Here is a 20,522-nt window from a genome sequence, read left to right as displayed (position 1 = left end):
TAAACATATCAAAATAATGGGAGGTAAGTTGAGATGGTGTGCTTACTACTACTAATAATTTGTTGATATTTCCTTGGTTGCTTATGTTGTTATTTTGTAAGGGGAGCTTGTTGACTATCCTTGTTGTTGGTTTTTTTATGTTTTTGCTTAATTATCTAGCTAATTTTTTTTCAAGAGTCTTGATGCAAGATGGTTGGGTGGTTGTCAAGCATAATGGTTGAAGATAAGGAAGGGTACACACAAAGCTAAATGCTTGCCTAATATTGAGCAATTTATTAAAAAAATTATTTTCTTTATTATCGGGCTAGATAACGCTTATTTTATAGAGTTTTATTTGGAGTAAAAGTCTATAAGGAGAAAATTTAAGTGGTTAAGGCAATATTAACGAATCAAGTTTGAAATGAAAAGAGAAGTCTTCTTCTTTTTTTTTTAATGACTAGGACATCTTTGACTCCCATGAAAATTTCTAAAGATGAGAGAAAACCATGGTAGGGGGAATTGTTGTGGGCTTTTAGACAAAAAGGGGGGAGAGTATGATGAGTTGATTTGGAAAAATTTGAGTTGGACGGACTGATGCTTGTTGTTGCTTTGATGAACTAAACTAGTGTTTGCTACTTCTTTAAAGAAATCTTTTGTTGATGAATACTTACTGATTTAAACATTTTTTTTAATGATTTTACACTCTTTAAAGTGTCATATTTTGAAGATCTTGGAATGGCCAAAGGGGGAGGATGGTGGCTGGTGTGACAGGGAGTTGATTTGGATATTTGCTGCTAATGTGTTATTGCTACTTTGCTTCTTTTACGACTACTTCATTGTGTTGATACTTTGGATGATTGTTGGTACTCAGTTCTATTTCAGTTTTCTCCTTAGTATCTCATGTGTGATGATGGCATGTTGATAGGGGAAGTATACATCATTTTCTTATGTTTTGTCAAAAAGCTAAAAGGGGGTTGTTAGAACCAAGGTCGTCTAACAATCTTTGTTCAATGACCTAATCAGTCATAGGCTTGATCAGCCAAGATACAAGACAACTTGGGCATATTTATATGTTAGTTTTTTTTTTACGTGGGCTTTATTAGATGTTGTTTTAATAAGTAAATAGGCTTCTTGGATGTTATTGACTCTTTTCTTAAAGTCAGAATTAGAATTGTGTTTATTTAGTTTGAATGTGTTGAAGAAGTTGTTTTTGACTTGGATTTTTGGTGAGAAATTTTCTCAATCTCAAAGGTGTATACCCTGGCTGATTTTAAGGAGATTAATTCTACTTTATCTTGAGATAATTCTACTTTATCTTGAGACAATATTAGAGGCTATTTATCCTGATTATTTATTAAAGAAAGAAGAGTTTATATGGGACTATGATGATCGAATAGGTTGTCATATTAAGCCTATAAATATGTAGCCAATTCGCATGGAAGATACATCGGTTTAATGGAGTGTTGTGTTAATTTGATTAAGTTATCTCTGTTATTTTTCCTTGTATTTTTGCATTCTATTAGTAGACTTTCTTTGTAAGAGATTGAGGTCGATTTATGTGAGGCTTTTTGGGTGAGTGATTTGTAACAATTGAGGTCGAAGTTGCAATTACTTCTTTGTGTAAGGGTAAATCGAGCTTCAACCAATAGATGATTCAGAAGATTGTTGGAATAAAAATCATTCTTTAAGCGGGGACTATACAAAGTAGGATTATTTCCGAATTGCGTTAACGAATTATTGCATGCAAATCTCTCTTTACCTTCTCTAATTTTTGTATTTGTTTCATTGTTTGTTCAGCCTTGTGACTGAGCATGTAGTTAGACAGTCAAGTTAAACTTATAGCAAACTAAGGTGATTTTTGATATATTTATATTCATTAGACAATTAAAAGTTCTTTCACATAAAATAAATAATTATAAATTTTAATTTATATTAAATTTGACATGCATTATCCATATGAATGAAACAAGAAATAAGGTATTGAATTATTAAAATACTAATTATATAAAAATTATAAAATAATGTAAAATCATTCTAATTTTAGATAAATGTAAGTAGATTTTTTAAAATAATTGTTTATCTAAACATAACGTTAAAAGGGTAAAAAGTTCGACTAAATTATAAATGAAATTACAATCTATTTTTGTTTAAGTCAATATTGCTAGCTTACATCCTTTTATATCTCATACCCCTACCTTTTTATATCTCATACCCCTACCTTTTAACAATACAAAAAAAAGAAAATAGATAAATTGCAATGATTGATGGGTCGACGAAACCGATGAAAACCGGGACAGTTTTACAGAAGCAACATGGCTAATCTCTTTGTTGTTAGCAGTATCTAATCTTTCATGTTTTCAGTTGCGTTGCACTGCACTATTTATCGAATCTATCTCCTTGGGAAGTGTACCATATTACCAGCACTAAGTATTTTCAACACCTTCATCTTCATTCACCAGTGCATCTTTGCCATTTTACTACCTCAATCCACATTTTTCTTCATTTTCTTCTGCAACCCCTAATGCTTTTATTGAACTTAACGACATCCTATCATCTGTCCAAGTCTTGACTGGATTTATACATAAAACGGCCTTTGGAAAATAAAAAAGATATATATATATTTTTTTACAAAAACAAAGCACCCTAGCATTTGATTCATTATTTGGTGTGTGGTCATTGAAAAGCTCCTTTGAGGTGCTCGAATGCATGCACCGTGCTTCAGTTTACAGGTTAAAAGAAAAGATATGATAGATTGAAAAATACTGGTTTATAAATGCATCACGTGTTTTGACTTTGTCCAAAAAATATACATATTTTTGAATTTTGAGGCATTTTTACACGAGCAACACTCGCACAACTTTTCTTCATAGCCTCAGCCTACATCACTCAAGACCATCTCCTTAACTTTGCACCATTACCACTTTAAACAAGCCTTCTTTTCATGAGCAAATCAGCAAAGGAACTCCATAGTTCTTGGATGGAAGCTAGCTACTAGTAGAGAAGGGAACTGAAAACCAGATTGGTTAAAAATTGGCATGGATGAACTGAATAATGGCAGCTACTTGAGAAAGCCACTCAACATTATTCAGTAAAGTGAAAGCTAATGCTGAAATACCTGAATGATCCAGTAATGCTTTGCATTGAAGCATCTTTGAATGTTAGTAGAATACAGTCGACTGAAGAATCGAATCTCGTGCATCATTTACTGAATCTGGGAAATAAATTTTTAGGGAAGAGTGACTTCGTTAAGCTTTGTATTTTCTTTCTCGTCAGTTTCCGTTTGAACTTGATATCCATATTGTCTACTATGTCTACTACAACAGCATCAGATGTTAGAAAAACCTTGGCCACGGATGCTGCATGCTCCAAAGAACATCGAACTACCTGCTTGAATACAAGACATACAAGTTATATAAAAGTAGTAGCACTCCATTGGATCACTAAGGGCTTTCTACAGTACATGCATACATCAAGAGGCTCAATTTTATTAATAATACCTTTGTTGGATCCATAATTCCAGCTTTCATCAAATCCTCGTAAGAGTTCCTTGCGGCATTGTACCCGTATCTTGTATCATTGTTCGATAAGACCTGTCAAGTGAAACAAGAGAATGTACAATGAGGTTTAACCTCCAAAATGTTTTACATATCAAATAATGCTTCAAATGCATAGTGCTGAAATGAAATATGCTATGTTGAAGATCAAACCTTCTCCACAACAACACTCCCATTAATACCAGCATTTTTGGCAATTAGTTTTGTTGGATAGCTTAATGCTCTCTTGAAGATCTCAGCTCCAATCTGCTCATATTTGCAAACACAAGCTCATAATTTATTGCAGGTAGAGTGTCAAAAGACAGATAGCAACGGTAAAAGTGAGATATATATGTCATAAACTATGTTGTACCCTTGTATATAGAGGTGTGGATATATTGACAGAGCTGTTAGATATAAATCATGTAATTTATGATTTAAGTAACAGCTAAAAAACTAAATTACCTTTTGTTCTTGATTATCTAACAGGTTTTTTATGCTATCCACCTTCTCAGATAGCCGCAAGAGGATACAACCACCTCCAACTACAACGCCTTCCTCAATAGCTGCCTGCATTATATCAAGTCAGAAGCTTGATTTTAGCCATTTAAAAATTGATTACTTGACAGGCTGAGCTAGTGATGGAAAACCCTCCAATGAGAATGCTAAGAACTCATATGGCCCTGAATTTTTTTCTCTCAAACACTACAAGAGGTTAAAAAAAACATAATCCTAGATGTCAAGATATGTAAATCACTACCTTAGTTGCATTCAAAGCATCTTCAATTCTGAGTTGTTTGTCTTTCAATTCAACTTGTGTTTGTGCTCCAACCTATCATAAATTGATGAAATTAAATGGATTAGATCATATGCAAGTCTTTCAAAATTTATAGAGAACTTCCTCACAACTATTATTTTAGTGTACCTGAAGAATAGCAATTCCTCCTGATAATCTGGCAATTCTTTCATTGAGTATCTTCTTTTGAAAATTTTCTTCTGTGTTCTGCAGATTAAGAAATAATTACATATGGTCTTATTAGGGAAAACTAGACATGCATTGTCTTCAAGACCTTAACAGCATCATCGGCGCCTTCCTCTATCACTTCCTATGCTATATGAATTTTCCAACTGGAAGGTAAATTTAAGAGTTCTCCTTGCAGTTATTGAAAAATGTTGCAGAATGCTACAAATTCATCTAAATACCATTTGCAGGGCTGCAGTGATAAAATTTAACATGACAACCAAAGTCAAGTTTGAACTTGCGTACAAAGGATAGGTAATTATTCAGTTTATAACATGGTATTACCAAATCAGCTGCAACATTAAATCAACGCAATTGCAAAAAAAGGGAAAAAAATGTGTAATAGCTGATACTGTAAAATGAACTTTCAAGATATACACAGATCTGAAAAGAAGCATATGTCCAATTAAAAGGGTAGGCTAAGGTGTTTGGAGGTTCAACTTTCAAATCCGCCCTTCTTCATGCACGTGGGGTGTGTTGAAATATGTATATATTTTAAATTTATTTAGGTAGATAAATTTTATTTAGGTAGATAAGTTTTATTCATATTCTAGGAATATTTTTATTTTATCTTTTAGTAGTTTATTAGGACAAGGGAACTATTTTCTTTTATATTTTAGTAGTTTATTAGAATAAGGGAACTATTTTCCCAATTAGGATTAGGAATCTTTTCTCTATTTAAGTTCAATTCTTCAATTAATAATATAGAACAGTTTTATTAAAAGCTCTCTTAAAAACTTTCATGGTATCTGAGCTAGGTTAAAATCTCTAGTAACATCATGGTTAAAACAACCTTCACTAGAGATAAGAAAAAACCTTGGTGCGATCACTGCAAAAAATATTGGCACACTCGAGAAACGTGTTGGAAGCTCCATGGGAAACCGACAAATGGAAGGAAAAAGAGTGGCAAGGGCCAAAGTTCTCTGGAAGGGTCTCCATTCACTAAGGAACAATTAGAGCATCTACACAATTATTTTCAATCACCACAATTTCAGATGAATTCTTCAATTCCTAACTCATCCAATAATCCTTCTTCCTCTTTTGCCCAATCAGGTACTGATTTTTCTGTTTTTTCCAGTGTCAAGCCTTGTAAAACAAACACATGAATCGTTGATTCTGGAACTAGTGATCAAATGACTAGTAGTCATTTTCTTTTTTCAACTTACACACCTTGCACAGGAAACAAAAAGATCAAAGTAGCAGATGGGTCCTTCTCGGCAATAGCCGGGAAAGGCACTGTTAAAATTTCATCTTCCTTGGTTTTACATGATGTTTTACATGTGCCAAATCTAGCTTGTAATCTCATATCGGTCAGTAAATTATCCCAGTCCTCAAATTGTCATGTTATATTGGACTCCTCTATGTGTAAGTTTCAGGACATGGTCTCGGGGAGGATAATTGGCAATGCTAAAGAATTTGGTGGAATTTACTTTCTTGAAGACGACCATCTAAGTCAACCAACAACTACTTTATGTTTAAATTCTGTTTCTGATAAGGTTATGATTTGGCATTATAGGCTTGGACATCCTAATTTTTACTATTTAAGATATTTGTTACCTAATCTTTTTAAAAATAAAAGTCCTTCTTCATATCATTGTAAATTTTGTGAATTGGCTAAACATCATCGGTTATTCTTTCTACCTCAAAAATATAAAGTCTCCAAACCATTTTCGTTAATTCATAGTGATGTTTGGGGACCTTCAAGAGTCTCGACCTTTTCAGGAAAACGTTGGTTTGTCACTTTTATTGATGATTATACTCGACTTTGTTGGGTGTTTTTATTAAAAGATAAGTCTGAAGTTAAAAATGTGTTTTAGTCTTTTTATGCTATGGTGAAAACACAATTTGGTGTGAAAATAGAAGTATTTCGGACTGACAATGGTGGGGAATTTTTTAGCGACCAATTAGGTGTTTTCTTAACCAAACATGGAATAGTCCACCAAAGTTCTTGTACAAATACACCACAACAAAATGGGATGGCAAAAAGAAAAAACCGACATATTTTGGAAGTAACTAGAGCCTTGATGTTCACTAGTCAGGTACCACGTTATCTTTGGGGTGAAGCTTTGTTAACAGCTACATATCTTATTAATAGAATGCCCAGTAAAACTCTAAACTATAGAACTCCTTTTAGTCTCTTTAAAGATAATTTTCCTAACTCTAAATTGATCACAGATTTATCCCTCCGAATTTTTGGGTGTAGTGTTTTTATTCATCTTCACAACCAAGGTAAACTAGATCCTAGAGCAAAAAAATGTGTCTTTTTTGGTTATGCTTCTACTAAAAAGGGTTACAAATGTTATGATCCAATTGATAGGAATATTATTATTACCATGGATGTAACATTTGTTGAAACACAATTTTATTTTGATTCTAATCTTCAGGGAGGGAATTATACTAAGGAAGATTCTATAATTGATCAAGAAAAGATTAGGAATATACAACATAGGGATTCTAATAATGGAGAAGGCTAATTTATAATTAACACAGAAATTAATGATGTTAATGTTAATGAAAAGGAGGATTAAGGTGTAAAGTCTAATCATGAGAATAAAAAACAGGCAAAGGAGTTAATTGTTTATTCAAGAAGAAATTGAAATCAAGAAAGTGGAATCCACCAGATTCATCACCAAGAATCCGACCCGCTAGATCCTGTCAAAAGTCCAGGTAAAACTCATAATCCAATCAATGAATTTTCTGATTTAGATATTCCAATTGCCAAAAGAAAAGGTGTTAGAAATATTGTCAAATATCCCATGTCTAACTTTGTATCCTATAAAGCCTTGTCTTCGACATTCTCAACCTTTGTTTCGTGTCTCGATACTGTACAAATACCCAAAAATGTGAAAGATGCTTTACAGGTTCCTGAGTGGAAGGAGGCTATTTTAGAGGAGATGCGCGCTCTTGAAAAAACAGGTATATGGGAAACAATGGAATTACCTGTAGGGAAAAAAACAGTGGGCTATAAATGGGTGTTCACAACCAAATTCAAACCAGATGGATCTTTAGATAGATACAAAGCCTGGTTGGTGGCTAAAGGGTACACTCAAACATACGGGATAGATTATCTTGAATCGTTTGCTCTAGTGGCCAAATTAAATTCCGTTAGAGTTCTTTTATCAATTGCTGTTAATCTTGATTGGTCTTTACAACAGTTAGATGTGAAGAATGCTTTCCTAAATGGAAAACTTGAAGAAGAAGTTTATATGGATCCTCCTCCAGGTTTTGAAGAAAAATTTGGAACTCGAGTATGTAAACTCAAGAAATCTTTGTATGGTCTGAAGTAGTTTCCTCGAGCTTGGTTTGAACGATTCACTCAAGTTGTTAAAAAACAAGGTTACTCACAAGGGCAAGCTGATCACACAATGTTCTATCGACATTCACAAAAAGGTAGAATAGCAGTTATTATAGTTTATGTCGATGATATCATTCTTACAGGAGATGATGTGGATGAAATAAGGTGTCTCAAGGAGCATCTAGCATTGCAGTTTGAGGTTAAAGACTTGGGTCCTTTGAAATACTTTCTTGGAATGGAAGTTGCTCGATCAAAGAAGGGTCTTGTGGTCTCTCAGAAAAAATGTGATTGACCTTTTAAAAGAGGCTGGGATGAGTGGTTGCCGCCCAGCTGACACACCAATTGATCCAAATCTAAAATTCGGAAATAAAGAAGGTCGATTAGTTGATAAAGGGCAGTACCAAAGATTAGTTGGTAAGTTAATTTACTTATCACATACAAGGCCAGACATAGCTTTTGCAGTGAACTTAGTAAGTCAATTTATGCACTCCCCAATGGAGGAACATGAAAAAGCAGTGTTTCGAATTCTAAGATACTTGAAGAGTTCACCGGGAAAGGGCTTATTCTTCAAGAAATTCGAACAAAAAGGAATTGAAGCTTATACAGATGCAGATTGGGCAGGCTCAATAACAGATAGAAGATCTACATCAGGATACTGTACATTTGTTTGGGGAAACCTTGTGACTTGGCGAAGCAAAAAACAAAGTGTTGTAGCAAGAAGTAGTGCAGAGGCTGAGTTTAGATCAATGGCTCAAGGAAATTGTGAAATGATGTGGTTAAAAAGAATTATGGAAGAGCTGAGGAAACCAATAACTTCACCAATGAAGTTGTACTGTGATAGCAAAGCTGCCATTAGTATTGCTCACAACCCAATCCAACATGACAAAACTAAACATGTTGAGATTTATAGACACTTTATCAAGGAGAAGATTGAAGAAGGCCAAGTGTGCATGCCGTTTGTTCCTTCAAAACAACAGATTGCTGACATACTCACCAAAGGACACTCTAAGACAAACTTTGATTTTCTTGTAAGCAAGTTGGGCATGATTGATATATATGCGCCAACTTGAAGGAGGGTGTTGAAATATGTATATATTTTAAATTTATTTAGGTAGATAAATCTTATTTAGGTAGATAAGTTTTATTCATATTCTAGGAATATTTTTATTTTATCTTTTAGTAGTTTATTAGGACAAGGGAACTATTTTCTTTTATATTTTAATAGTTTATTAGAATAAGGGAACTATTTACCCAATTAGGATTAGGGCTCTTTTCTCTATTTAAGTTCAATTTTTCAATTAATAATATAGAACAGTTTTATTAAAAGCTCTCTTGAAAACTTTCAGGGTGTTGTGTCACTAATTATAGGGAAAAGTAAAGGGCATGGAGTTATTGTATGCACCTCAACCAGATTTTGTATCTGAGAAACTCTTTTCTGAACAGCTTCTCGTGTACCACCATCACTAACTATGTAGGTAGAATCCTTAGTTATCACAACCTTAGTAGCAGTACCCAGAACTTCCTTCCCAACCCTATCTAGTGTTAAACCCATGTCATCTCTGATCACAGTACCTGAAATAAAAGAAACATACAAGTCTACAATGAATAACATACAATACTGTAATAAGCAGAAGTTTCCATATAGAGAAGGATACACTTTTATTTTCTTAATGAAGTGATTTTATTAAGATTCATATAGAATGAAATAAGGTTCAAGATAAGAAAAGACGCCTGTAATAAGGTCAGCTCTATCTTTGAACTGGGAAAACTTTTATCCTTCCATAGTAAATATAGCAGAGGAGTCTGCAGTTTCGAAGTCCTAACACCAGAGCATCTCTTTCCTTACAGGGCAATAGGTCATTATAATCCTTTCTACATTCAGAATATCCATAGAGGTAAAAGAGGATGCTACACTGTTTAATGAGTGGAACTTGAAATTGCAGTTGATTACTAGCACAAAGATCTCAAGAGCTTTTAATAAAAAGACCTCATTTACTCTTAGTTGTTGGGTATAGCTTCTATGTCTATACCCTTTTGGGATCTTCACTCCGTTACAAAGAGTTGCTTTATGCGAAAAGATGCTATCTAGTGAAAGATATAGAACAATGTCATTTACAATGATGGGTAAATTCTAGAATATCATATTTTCAATGACTTTTTTTCTAGCTGATGAAACTGATTCTTAATGGAAGAGGGGAGAATAGTATCTGTATTTGTTACCTCCAGTCAAGATAGCAATATCTTCCAAGCAGTGGCTCTTGCGCTCACCAAAGGCTGGGGCCTTAATAGCAGCTGCCTTCAGCACACCCTTGAGTTTGTTCCTAATGACTGGAGCAAGAGCTTCCTTCTCAATATCCTCCGCAACTATCACGACTGGGTACTTCTCTTTAACAGCACTGTCCAATATTTTAAACATCTCTTTCGGATTTGTGATTTTCTTGTCAACCAATAGGAACTGCAAGAGAAGAATTCCACACCCTCTAATCACTTTATAGGAACACATGTCAGGTTTTTAAAGAACCTAATGTTTATACCTTGCAATTGTGGAACTCAACAATCATCTTATCTCGATCAGTGACAAAGTAAGGAGACAAATATCCTCGTTCGAACTGCATTCCTTCCACCATCTCTAGACTGTTCTCAGTACCTTTTCCTTTTTCAATTTTGACTACACCCTTCCTTCCAACTTGTTGAATAGCATCAGAGATCATCTTTCCTACTGCATAATCATTTCCAGCACTAACAGCAGCAACATGTGCAAGTTCATGATCCTCAACCTGCAATGTATCATCCATTCACACTCAAGGCAAGTCCGAGATAAGCTTGAATATACTTCTTTGTACATATAAGAAACATCATTAGCATTAGCATTTTTCATTGAACCATAGATGTTTATCAGATTTTTTTAAAAAAATAAAAAGGAGAATAATATTGTTATGCACCTCTCTGGATATCAATTTGAGTTCAGAAACAAGGGCATTTGCCGTCTTCTCAATCCCACGGGCAATTTGAACTGGATTCATTCCAGCTGAAACTACCTGGAAGAAAAGAATCATTGGCATTTGGAGGGTATGATAAGACTTCAGTTGTAAAAAGCTGCCTTCTATGAAGACGCCTCCATCTGTCATATCATTTAGGGTGTGTTCTAACAAAGGAAAACATTGTAACTTCATCTCAGAAGATGAGTCTTACCTTCACACCTTCTGTAATTAAACCATGAGCAAGAACTATAGATGTAGTGCAACCATCACCAGCAAGATCATTTGTTTTTGCACCAGCTTGCCTCACTAATTTAACTCCAACATTCTCCAATGGATCCTCCAATTCAATCTAAAATAATTGAGATACAGTTTTAGAAAGGAAGTACCGAATTTTCAACACATTAGGATTGGAATGGCTATTTTTACTCTTTGTTCTTGACGTTAGCTTATGAGGTTGAACTGATGCACCTTCAACTATCATTAAATTGATCTGGAATGCCCAGATAAACTTAAGAATATCCTTAACTACTATACCACAAGGACTTTTGATGATCATATGAATCGTTTCTAAACAAATCATTATTGGTAACAGTACATCTACAAAGAATAGAAGTCTGAAGAAATTACTAGTTACTGTTGTTACTTATCTCTTATTGATTTTGTTTTGAAATTAATTAAATTCATATCTTAACTTTTCTTTAAATTATTTTAAATAAATATCTTAGATAGTGAATTAGTTAAAATTTTGTTGTATTAGTAAGGTCGGATTTTACTTTAAGACTTGAAAAATTAAAGAATAAAAATTTGTGATTTTATTCAACTCAACATCACCTATTAATACAATAAAATTACAACTAATTTCCTATCATCTAAGATATTTATTCAAAATAATTTAAAACAAGATAAAATATAAATTTAAACAATAAGAGGTAAGTAACAGCAGTAGCTACTAATGTCAATATTTCAAAAGATAAACCTTCTGTTCATTATTTTCAATCAACTTATGCTTTTTATAAAGAACAGCTCTAGTTATCCAAGCATATAATAAAGTGAAAACCCACAAATTCTCAAGTTTTAAATGAAAGCTCCAATTGCCATATCTGAAAAAAAAAGGGCAAAAAACAAAGAGTATAAGTGGAGTGACGGCCATCTAATTAGAATACCTGTTTGAGAACAGTTTCTCCGTCATTAACAATCTTGGGGGGTCCATACTTATTCTGAAGCACCACATTTCTCCCCTTTGGACCCAATGTAACCCCAATCAGCTCTGCCACTTTATCCACACCAGTCTGCACCATTCCAACAACAAAAGTACAGCGGGAAAAAGGATAAAACATGAGAAGAATACATTCGGGTTAATAAAATGTGTTTGGATTTTAGAACTAACCTGCAGCTTCTTAGTGGCAGAACCATCATGGTTGAAGTAAACTTCTTTGGCCATGGCTCTGGGCTTTTTGGAGATGGAATAATGTGAAGATGATAACCTTCTGGTTTTGGACAATGTTGGTTTGGTGAATGATATGCCAGGAATTGGAGATGATGAACATGCCATGATTGAGTTTCAAGAGAGATAGTTTCTTGAATAAAAATTGATTTTCATATATAAGGATAACATCATAACGATGATGAAAAAAGAAGATAACGAGAAAATATCTTGGCAGTTGTTTTTGGCGCTATTACATTTCCATGGCTAGAAGAATTTCATGGGCTATCACTGGACCGGTTCAAGGTTGGCGGTCAGCCCAATCTTCTAAATTCTAGGTTTAAACTTTAAAACAGTTATCAAAGTATCAATATGCATTAATTGCTTCCTTCTATCGTTAGCTTAGCAAGTAAAAATATTATAAATTGCTTCCTTCTATCGTTAGCTTAGCAAGCAACAATATTATAAAATGAAAAATTGAAAAGGTAAATACTAGAAAAATAGCTTTCTACAAGTGTGGTTGATAAGAGATATTGAAAATATAAGAAAAGAAAATAAATTTATTCGAGAAATGCATTAAAATGAAAATAATCATTCTTTTCATTTTATTCCTTTTCACTATTCTCCTCAACTATGCATAATTAAATTTTATTTTCTTTCCACGATTTTACTTTCTCCTCTTATCCTTTTACTTTTTCATCCAATTAAGTACATCTTAAATCCTTATTTAAATATAAGGTAGAGCATAATTAAAATATAATAATCAAATTTCAAATACATTTATGTTTACTCCATGAATAGTTTGTGTATATGATGTGCTAAAAATAGAGACAGTATCATACAATATGCTCCGCATCACGGAACGACGACTCAATTAAAACGATTTCTAGTTTAAGACTAATTTAAAAATTAGGCCATAATTTGGGAACCTCTTCTGGAAATAACCCAAGTTCTAATATTAAAGTATTTCAATACTTATGACTTTTAAATATATTAGAAACATCCTTCCAAGAAATGGCCATTTTGTGAAGTGCGACAGAGTTTTCAGTTAATGGATAACAAAACTTTTATAATAAAAAGAATATATTGAATTGATAAAAGGAAGAGATTCCTAAACAAAATACTGTTTGACTATATTCTGCATTACTAATTTGTCCCTGTAAAGGACAAGCAAAGCCTGCAGATTGTATCCATTTATGCAGAAATTGGTTACTGGTGCAACAGAGATATGGATAAACCTTGCTATTTATGCAGTGGAATCACTGCTCAAGCAGCACCTGAACCGTAGGTTGTGCTTTTTTTTTTTTGGTGAAAACAATGTAAGCTTGGGCTGAAACCCAAAGATAGATTGGCAAAAAATGATGTCCTCACAAAAAGCTGAAAACAGTACTTTGGGTTTTTGTATAGTGGATAGCCTTTACAAATGTGTTGCTTGGCTACAGTAGTTATATGAAATAATGAGGCACTAGTAACACCACTTTCCACCACCATTTGTCCTCCTTGTCCCTGTTATTGTGAGCAGCAATGGAGATTGGACTGGCTATGGGGCCTCCTTTTGGCCACCACTCTAGTTCCCCTTATGGCAGTAAAATTGGTTAAATATCATGGGTCAATATTTTCTGTTCTTGTTCTTTTAGTCATTTCACTGCTATTTATCTTTACCTAATCCACATCTTAGGTGAAATCCTATTACTACACTTGGTGGGGTTCATAAAAATGATTAATAGATAAAAGTCATGATTGAGTATTTGATTTGCTTTTTAATGGACCACTGCTGATGCAGGCATCATTTTCACATAAATTCTGATATGGATGAGTTGTATGCGGCGAGGAGTGCTGCAAACAGTTGCTTCAAACTATATTGTGTAGACAGTTAAAACCAGATGAGTTAGGAAAATATGATCAAAAGATGTTATTTCATGGTTTGATTCTAATCTCATAGAGGCAAATGCTTGATTAACAACCGGAGCATATAGGGGAACATAGAATATATATATGGCAAGATGATTCTTATCTCAATGAAGCAAGTCAACAGAGTTAGCAATAGATTGATTTGTGGACTCAGCTTTCAGATGAGCAGTGTTGCAGGGAACCTCTTCCAGGTCTCTGAATGCAAGGGAATAAGGACTTCCAATTTTTAGATCAGTCAGCATTTGGCGAAGATCCGAAGCTTCTTCCTTGAGCCTTGCATTTTCTTGAAGAACACGGTCATGGGACTCCGAGACGTGATTTAACTTGTCTAGGAGACTCTGGTTCTCGTTACGGAGCCTGATTACCTGTGACCAAAGTTCATCCAGGTGCTTCTGTTTCCGCATCCTCGACCTACGAGCAGATTCTCTGTTAGATATCATTCTCCGCTGTTTCCTTTCGTCGATGACATTGACCTGCTGCTCCTCAGCCTCATCTGAAGTTGAAGTGTTGCTGATACTTGAGGACAACGCAGCAAATTCCTGGGCAGATGGTACGATGTGGGAATTCGGTAGGCTGCTTTCAAATGTATTGAAATGAAAAGATGGTATAGAGTTTTGCATCATGCCAAGGTTGGCTGGAATCAGGATCGGATTTTCTGGTGCTAGGTAGTGAAGTCCTCTTAACTCACCGGGAACCATGATTTTAAGTATGTTGTAGTGAATGAGAATTGAGACTTTGAAGGTAAGAGAGGAAGGCACAAATGAAGAGCTTTTATAGGAGGAAATTGTCCGAGGTGGGCCAGTTTCAGCAACAAGTGTGACAATATGTATATATATATATATATATGTAAGTGCTGCTGTGGTAGCTGATGAACCACTTGCTTTAAATCACATACATTATCTCTAAAGCCAACAATGGCCTACTGACACGTATGCATGCATGTATGCATGAGAATCATGTGTGCGAGCATGCCATAATCATCCGGCATCTGTTATAATGCTTAGAAGAAAGGAAACCTACTGATGGAAGTAATAATTTGAGATGTTTCGAGGAATAAAAAAAAGAAAAATGGCAATTAAGAAATGGCTTTGAAGTCAATCTCAGGAGAAGTTTTCATACTTCAAAACTCCAATAAGGAATAAAACATTGTGCCTGATGACGCAATGAACCCAGTTTAAAAGGTAAACCATTAAACTAAACATAGTTTCTTAAGACTAATTTTTATTATAATCGAATGACTCATTCAGCACTTCAAGGGTCCATAAGAGTGCAATTATAAAAGTTTTAGTTTAACATCAGGACCTAAATCCCAGCAATCTCATAAGAAAAACTGTATTCTCTATGTTTTCTTCAATTTTGCCTGTTTTTTGTTAAGAAAAGTTATCATCTATCCTAATAGTTTAATACTTTAATTGAATTGCTTTCTATCAGATCGAAAAACTCAAAGACATTGACTCACGAACAGGATCTGCGTGTGGGAATAGTTCATTGCCTCTTAACAGATTATCTGGTTTTTTATTCTTTAATGGCATATCATCGCTTGGCACGATTACCATGTAAGTACCTTAAGTACCTTTTAAAGTAATATTATCTATACTTGAACTAAGAAATGGTAATATATTTATCAGTACATGAACATCAGTTGTTTGTTGATGATTATTTAATTTATTGCAGCTAAGCTATATCCCCTTGAGGCCCACTTTCAAACATGATAAGGGTGATATTATAAAAATAATAATAATAAATTATACAATAAAAAGGGCTGGCTAATATGAGAGGTAGCATCTTACAAACGCATGTTTTCTGCTATTTGTTAATGGAGTACAATATTCTAACCACATGTAATTCGTTGCCGTGTTTTGTAACACTACATAGTTTAGGTGATTCTCCACTAACAGAACTACTCTAGGCTGCAAAATAAAGAGAACATGTTTCAATGCAAAACATCCTAAGGTTAGGTGAGATAATTTTGGAATTTATGTTGAAAGTATTCTTCATGTACCGGCTACGCTGTTCCGATGTCGAATGCAGCCAAGTTTTGTCTCAATTGGTTGCTTTCTTCAATGTTAGATTATGGGGGTCTAACTATAGAACTACCCTTAAAATGGTAACATAACTGAAGCTATTGCAGAAGAGCGGTAGGCTTGAAGGGGTTATATAAAAAATGTTCTAAATTTAGTAAAATAGGAATCAAGTACTTGAAATTAGATAAAAATTTCTCAGGATTTTGAAGATTCTTTTATGCTCTTTTAGAAGATTTTGTCTGAGTGTGCAAATATGTACTTAAATGAGGTCACTATCTTTGAATGCTATTACTGGCATGGATCATATGGTCAGTAGATTGAAGAATAATAGAGGTTGCTTTATGCCTTTTATCTGAGAGGATAATGCAGAGATTACTGATATCTTTATGAATGGGAAAGTTTAAAGCTATTCAAAATATTTCATGCATATAAGTGTATACATTATTGTACTCCACAAATTTGGAAAAAGAAGAACCAAAGCTAAACTTTTTGAGCAAACACCTGGAAAACCAAAGCTGACAAAAGCTGGACCAGACAAGACCGATTGATAGTAAGTTTTGTGGGGGAGAAAGCAGAAAAAAAAAGAAATACACAAAGCTAAGATTGGCCATTACTACAACTTGATAGCCTGTGGGCACCATTGTGTATACTCTTTATGGAATGTGAATGGATGGAAAAAAAATTGGCTATTCATTCATGATTTCAGGTGGAGAATATGAGCAACTGACATATATCCACTGATAATTTTGACTATACTATGTCATTTAAGACGAATTCATCCATGTTCAGCAATGTCGATATTATCAGTCACATTCTTTCTGCCCAGTGAACATCGATAACCAAGGGTTTCGAACTTTTAATGGCAACTGAGAGAAGAAAAATGAAATATGTGAAATTTTATCATATCTGCAATTGAACTAATAGTTTAAACTGGTGTGGTGAAGGTAAGTTGTGGCATGGAATTCTGATTTTTCACAACACTCACCGCCCCAATATGGCAGTATATAGCAATTAGTACTAATGCCAATGAGATAGATTAAGAGGATTTTGTTTCTAGAAAATCAAAATCATGAATATGCAAACACCTTTTGAAACAACTTGCACAAATGCATACACCATATACAGGATTAATCCTATGTATTATCTAAAATTGGACTTCTTTATTCAATAAAAAAGAAGATGCCTTGGATTGATTAATCATTGGAAAATTGGGGATGAGCTAAGGTTTTGGGGTCCTACCAATTCAAGAAAACAACAAAAATGGTTTGAAACTAAAAGAAGAATGGCTTACACAATTGCTTTTTTTTTTTCCTTTTATCCTCATACATGCCTACCCTAATATCTTGCTATAGCTAGTGTGAAGAAAGAGGAGAGGGGCACCACAAATGTGAAAGAAGTGCTACGTACGGTGGGGGACTGGATTTAACACCTACTCCATTTGGTGCCAAATATCATCTCACAGGGGCAACCTTTGAATTGAAACACATAATTGTGCCAAGTGGGTCCTTTTTACTAGTGACCATGGGTGCCTGGTGCACCATTCCATCACCCAATTGCACAACCCGTCAACTCAACCCAATATATGAACTCTTCCCCCCCCCCCCAAAAAAAATTGTAATCTACTCCAATTCAGTCTAGACATTAGATTCGAATTTGATATACTACATCAACCACTAAGATGGCCTAGTAGGGTTATTGAATTTTTTTGAAAACAATTATTTTAAAATATTTGTTTAATTTTGAAAAAACTTAGTTTAAATGTCGACTTATTAATCTTCAATGTTCTAGTTATCTTCTAGCAGTGGAAAAGATGGTATTTATTTAAGTTTCTATTAAAAACCTAGGTTTAACCATATTATGTAATAATCATAGTCTACTATCCGAAGATTTACAATAGAATGCCATGCATAATAAAAACAAACCTAAGTCCTAATTCTCATACCACAGTTCAAATAAAACATTACAAACTTTGAATAACAAAATAAATCAAAAGATTAGGTCTAAAATAACTTAAAATAAAATGGATTGTGCCGAGACCTTTCGGATGACGTACGCGCGTCTTAACCTGGTGGATTATTTGTAAGGATGAAACTTAAGGGGTGAATTTTGACGCTCGGTGTAAGTCCATTTACAACAATATCAATGAGACACTTGTTAAGACACATTAACTAACATTGCATATTATCAAATATAACAATTCAATTCATAGTATCAGTTTTTCAAATGCCATCATCACTGTTATATCAAAAATCACAATAACAGTTTTCAATAAATCATCAGAATTGCCACAACAATCATATTCCATGCATACACACACATATATATAGATAGATAGATAGATTTTCGCGTATGTATCATAATATAATTTCTAGGTTTGTATGTACATGATTTAAATGATGTTATACAGATTCAAATTTTAAACAGAATAATTTCTACCCCACCGCTACATAGCAGAATAGGAGTTCCCTAAAACTCCTTTACCTTTACGCCATGTTGTGGATAAACGACTACTGGTTTGCAGATAAAAACTGTTATTTGGCTATGGACACATAGTAAGTCCCCGCGGTTGGAATCTGCCTTTGGCTATGGGTTCACATCAAAAGTCCTACATATGAAATCTATTTTTTTACTATAGATTTTACAGCATAAACTCGCCATTGGAATCGACCTTTGGTTATGGATTCACAACAGTATCTCACTATTGGAATCTGCTTCTAGCTGTGGGTACACAACAATTTGCAAATAAGATTGTCGCATGGCTATGGTTTGCACTTGTCATTGTTTTTGCAAATATATTGTTTAATCTTCCTCCATTCATAACAACCCAACCCACACAGTGCATTAAGGCATATTAAGTAATCTAACACATGGCTAATCAGTAGCAATTCAAGCTTTTCACGAATTCAGTATTGATAATAATATAAGGCATGTCTTCATACGATCGCAAGTATATAGATACAAGGGTAACATATATTATTCATAATTCACAAAAATATTCATAAATATAAATAAATACCACGTTAGATTAATCAATCATGGATTCTAGCATATATCATATTATCATGGACCATAATTCACTAAAAATAGTACAGAACCTATTCAAAGACTAATCTGATTAAAACATAAAATTTTGGGTCAAAACTATAAATTCTTGTTCTAGGGGACACATGGTTGTGTCACTGGACCCTGTGGGAAGTCTTAGGCTGTATGGAAGGGGTATACGATCGTGCGACTAGGCTAAGTGGGAGACTGTGACCTTGTGACATTCGAAAATTTCAACTTACAGGGAAGACACGGTCGTGTAGGAGGCCGTGTGGGGTCCTAGGTCATGTGAAAGTCAAACATCCTAGGGTTTCAGGGATGACATGCCTATGTATGGGAGTTGTGTATTCCACATGGGCAACCTATACGCATGTGTGGTAAGTTCTGTGGTTTGGGCTAGGTTCAGTTTTGACTTGATTTTCCCGTAAAGAACACACACTTGATTTTCGGGATCTTGAATGATGATCCTCACATCCAAGTCTAGCTCGGGATACCTACAGCGAGTCTTTCGATCGAAAAATACACAAGAATTAATATTAAATTTCAAGATTTATCGAAATTATCAAGATTTCTGAGAAAATTCGTAAAATATTCATAACTAATTTGAAAGGTTGTCAAGAATGATGTTATTCCAGAATTCTACGGTTCTACATAATTAGAACTAGAATGCTTATTGATCATTGATGGAATTTCAAATATTATCGATGGTAGATTCAATGATAGATGAAGAAACAGGTTCAAACAAGAATTGATCTTGATTTAGTTTTAAAGAAATCAATTTTCAGCAAAAGAATTGTAATAACCCGATTTAGACCCTAATCGGAACAGTGGTTTCGGGACCACGAATCTGAGTCATAAAAATATTTAAATATTAGTTTTTGGGTTTATTATATATGAATTTTCATGTGTGAAAGTTTCGTATAAAAATTTGATTGTTTATATGCTTAATTTAATAAAAGGACTTAATCGCGTAAAATGAAAACTTGATAGTTAAAAGCATAAGGGCCAAATTGTTGATGGCTTTGTAAGTTGAAGTATTTAAGTGGTAATTTGACCATGTTTAATTAGATGGATGGTAGTGGCCATGTAATATAATGGTTTTATATTAGTTAATAAAGGTTTAATTGAATAAAAAAGTTAATACATTACAAAACATAAAAAAATAAAGCCATGGTGTTCATACTTTCTCTTTGACCGAATAATAAAGAGAAAGAAAACAAACTAAAGCTTGGTATATTCGGCCATTTCTCAAGCTTGATTCAAGGTTAGTTTGATTTCGGTTTTTGATAATTTTTATGTTTTTGAGATCGTTG

At 34.0% G+C, this 20,522-nt stretch overlaps 2 protein-coding genes across 4 annotated transcripts; both read right to left on the bottom strand.

The window, feature by feature from the left end:
* Nucleotides 1–2,701: 2,701 nt before the first annotated feature.
* On the bottom strand, nt 2,702–12,563 carry LOC108460934 (chaperonin 60 subunit beta 4, chloroplastic). 3 transcript variants are annotated; one of them, XR_001867695.2, is made up of 14 exons: nt 12,197–12,559; nt 11,973–12,098; nt 11,021–11,158; nt 10,771–10,866; nt 10,363–10,605; nt 10,049–10,283; nt 9,231–9,400; nt 4,438–4,515; nt 4,273–4,344; nt 3,978–4,082; nt 3,687–3,779; nt 3,477–3,569; nt 3,095–3,363; nt 2,702–2,986 (listed from the first exon to the last, which is right to left on the bottom strand). XR_001867695.2 is itself a non-coding variant. In XM_017760642.2 (13 exons), exons 1-13 carry the CDS (start codon nt 12,359–12,361, stop codon nt 3,178–3,180), a joined length of 1,800 nt encoding a protein of 599 aa, XP_017616131.1. In that variant the 5' UTR covers nt 12,362–12,561; the 3' UTR covers nt 2,702–3,177. The 3 variants fall into 3 exon arrangements, 1 of the variants encoding a protein (XP_017616131.1); XM_017760642.2 differs by having other exon boundaries at nt 2,702–3,363; nt 12,197–12,561; XR_008277420.1 differs by lacking the exon at nt 2,702–2,986 and having other exon boundaries at nt 3,225–3,363; nt 3,716–3,779; nt 12,197–12,563.
* Nucleotides 12,564–14,120: 1,557 nt separating this feature from the next.
* Nucleotides 14,121–14,976, bottom strand: LOC108466820 (basic leucine zipper 43-like). Its single transcript, XM_017767178.2, has one exon. It carries the CDS (start codon nt 14,839–14,841, stop codon nt 14,248–14,250), a length of 594 nt encoding a protein of 197 aa, XP_017622667.1. The 5' UTR covers nt 14,842–14,976; the 3' UTR covers nt 14,121–14,247.
* Between the last annotated feature and the right edge of the window lie 5,546 nt (nt 14,977–20,522).

The sequence above is a fragment of the Gossypium arboreum genome, chromosome 13 (assembly GCF_025698485.1).
Source record: "Gossypium arboreum isolate Shixiya-1 chromosome 13, ASM2569848v2, whole genome shotgun sequence".
Lineage (NCBI taxonomy): Eukaryota > Viridiplantae > Streptophyta > Magnoliopsida > Malvales > Malvaceae > Gossypium > Gossypium arboreum.
The sequence above is the reverse complement of the archived record's forward strand: the minus strand, read 5'-3'. Positions and strand labels throughout refer to the sequence as shown.